At 29.3% G+C, this 1,668-nt stretch overlaps 1 protein-coding gene across 1 annotated transcript; it reads left to right on the forward strand.

Annotated features, from left to right (window-relative positions):
• Positions 1-256: 256 nt before the first annotated feature.
• On the forward strand, positions 257-1,085 carry LOC129914731 (protein archease-like). Its single transcript, XM_055994084.1, has 3 exons — positions 257-447; positions 538-562; positions 631-1,085. The coding sequence occupies exons 1-3, from the start codon at positions 393-395 to the stop codon at positions 1,019-1,021; spliced, it is 471 nt and encodes a 156-aa protein (XP_055850059.1). The 5' UTR covers positions 257-392; the 3' UTR covers positions 1,022-1,085.
• Positions 1,086-1,668: the final 583 nt, after the last annotated feature.

The following is a 1,668-nucleotide window of genomic DNA, read 5'->3' on the forward strand; positions in this document are numbered from 1 at the left end:
AATTTTTTTTTAGTTTTTTCATTCGAAATCTGCATAACTATTTATTACTTTATAGTCAAATTTGTATAATTTATATATTTTTTTAGTTATAAATTATTTAAAAAGTAACTGCCACAAAAAGCACATCCGGTTTAAAACAAAAGTAATAAATTGTACCAAACCATGTTCGAAAAGTAAAATCTTCGTTAAAATTCTCCCCCCACCACTGGTAAAATGTCATCGAATGTCATTTTGACATCTTAAATCTTTCGTTAAAAAGTATGTCAACAAAACCATTCTGCGAAATTAATTTATGGTGAAACTCTTTAAATAAATTTAATAAGAAAATAATTTTATTTCTGAGTAATAAAATAAAATACCTTGGACACAAAAATAAATAAATTTTCTAAAAAATGGAAGTTGAATTTAGTAGAGAAGATTTCTTTCTTCCAGAAATTAAATACGAATGTAAGTTAAAATCAAATTTTTAAACCCAACTTTGTATCTTCTTGGATTATGATGAAAATAACAGTCACCTTATCGTAATCTTTATTTCAGACCTTGACCACACAGCTGATGTTCAGTAAGAAGCACCTATACCTCTCCTAGTTCACAGATTTCATTCATAAATATTTCTCTGTATTATTGTAGGTTACACGCATGGGGTGATTCACTGAAAGAGGCATTCGAACAATGTGGCATGGCAATGTTTGGATATATGACAGAATTGGAATATGTTTCGGTGGAATCTTGCTACCAAATCGAAGCCCAAGGTGATGATATTGAAGGTTTGCTCTTCCATTTCCTCGACGAATTGCTATTTTTGTTCTCCTGCGAACCTAATCTCATCTGTAGAAGACTTGAGATTACAAAGTTTGATATGGAAACGTTTTCAATTGAATGCAAGTGCTATGGTGAGCCTTTTGAAATTGGCAAACACCCGCAGGGAACAGAAGTCAAGGCAATAACTTACTCTGCGATGCAGGTGCATCAAGACGATGCAAATAAAAAGTACGAAGTGTTTGTTATAATTGACATTTAAGTTGAAAGATGTATAATTATTTGTTTTATTTTAATAAGTAAATAATATTTTTTTACAAATTAAATTTGTTGAATTGTACGTTATCTTTAATATTTTCATCTAGTTGCAAATATTTGGAAGATATACAGGATAAAGAATAGATAAGCCTGGAATGGCTGATACCTAGACTTTTGACTGTCTTAAAACAAAACAGAAAAAATTTCTATCGCAATCAGTTTAGAAAATACTAGCTTTTTTCGTTCAATGTATATTAAATTTCATCATCTTTCGTTTTCGGTCACCGCAACCACGAACGAATGAATTTTATAAATTTCTTTTTTTTTATAATTTTCTACAATGATTGACTCATTACATAGGATGTTAAAAGTTTTCATAACTGTTGCACTTTTTCTTTAAAAAAAATTTTGAAATTTGTTTTCGATGCAAAATGTAAAAAAAAATATTTATGACAAATTTTAAAAACCCGTGCACAATGGGTACCCTTCCATACAAAGTGCGGTCAAAAATATAATGACCATTTTTTTTTAATGAAACGCCTGTATTATTATTTTCAAGAAAAATAAAAAATTTTTTTTGAAATTATAAAAAAAAAATGGTTAATGCCGGAAATGGACCTGACTGTCAGTCGAGCACTTTACCCTTACCCT

This window comes from Episyrphus balteatus, chromosome 3, assembly GCF_945859705.1.
Source record: "Episyrphus balteatus chromosome 3, idEpiBalt1.1, whole genome shotgun sequence".
NCBI classification, from domain to species: Eukaryota; Metazoa; Arthropoda; class Insecta; order Diptera; family Syrphidae; genus Episyrphus; species Episyrphus balteatus.

Excerpts from the sequence above, each read along its gene's own strand:
- LOC129914731 (XM_055994084.1), top strand. The coding sequence starts at position 393 with ATGGAAGTTGAATTTAGTAGAGAAGATTTCTTTCTTCCAGAAATTAAA. Across the intron at positions 448-537 it reads TCCAGAAATTAAATACGAAT|ACCTTGACCACACAGCTGAT; the intron begins GTAAGTTAAAAT and ends TCTTTATTTCAG. Across the intron at positions 563-630 it reads GACCACACAGCTGATGTTCA|GTTACACGCATGGGGTGATT; the intron begins GTAAGAAGCACC and ends GTATTATTGTAG.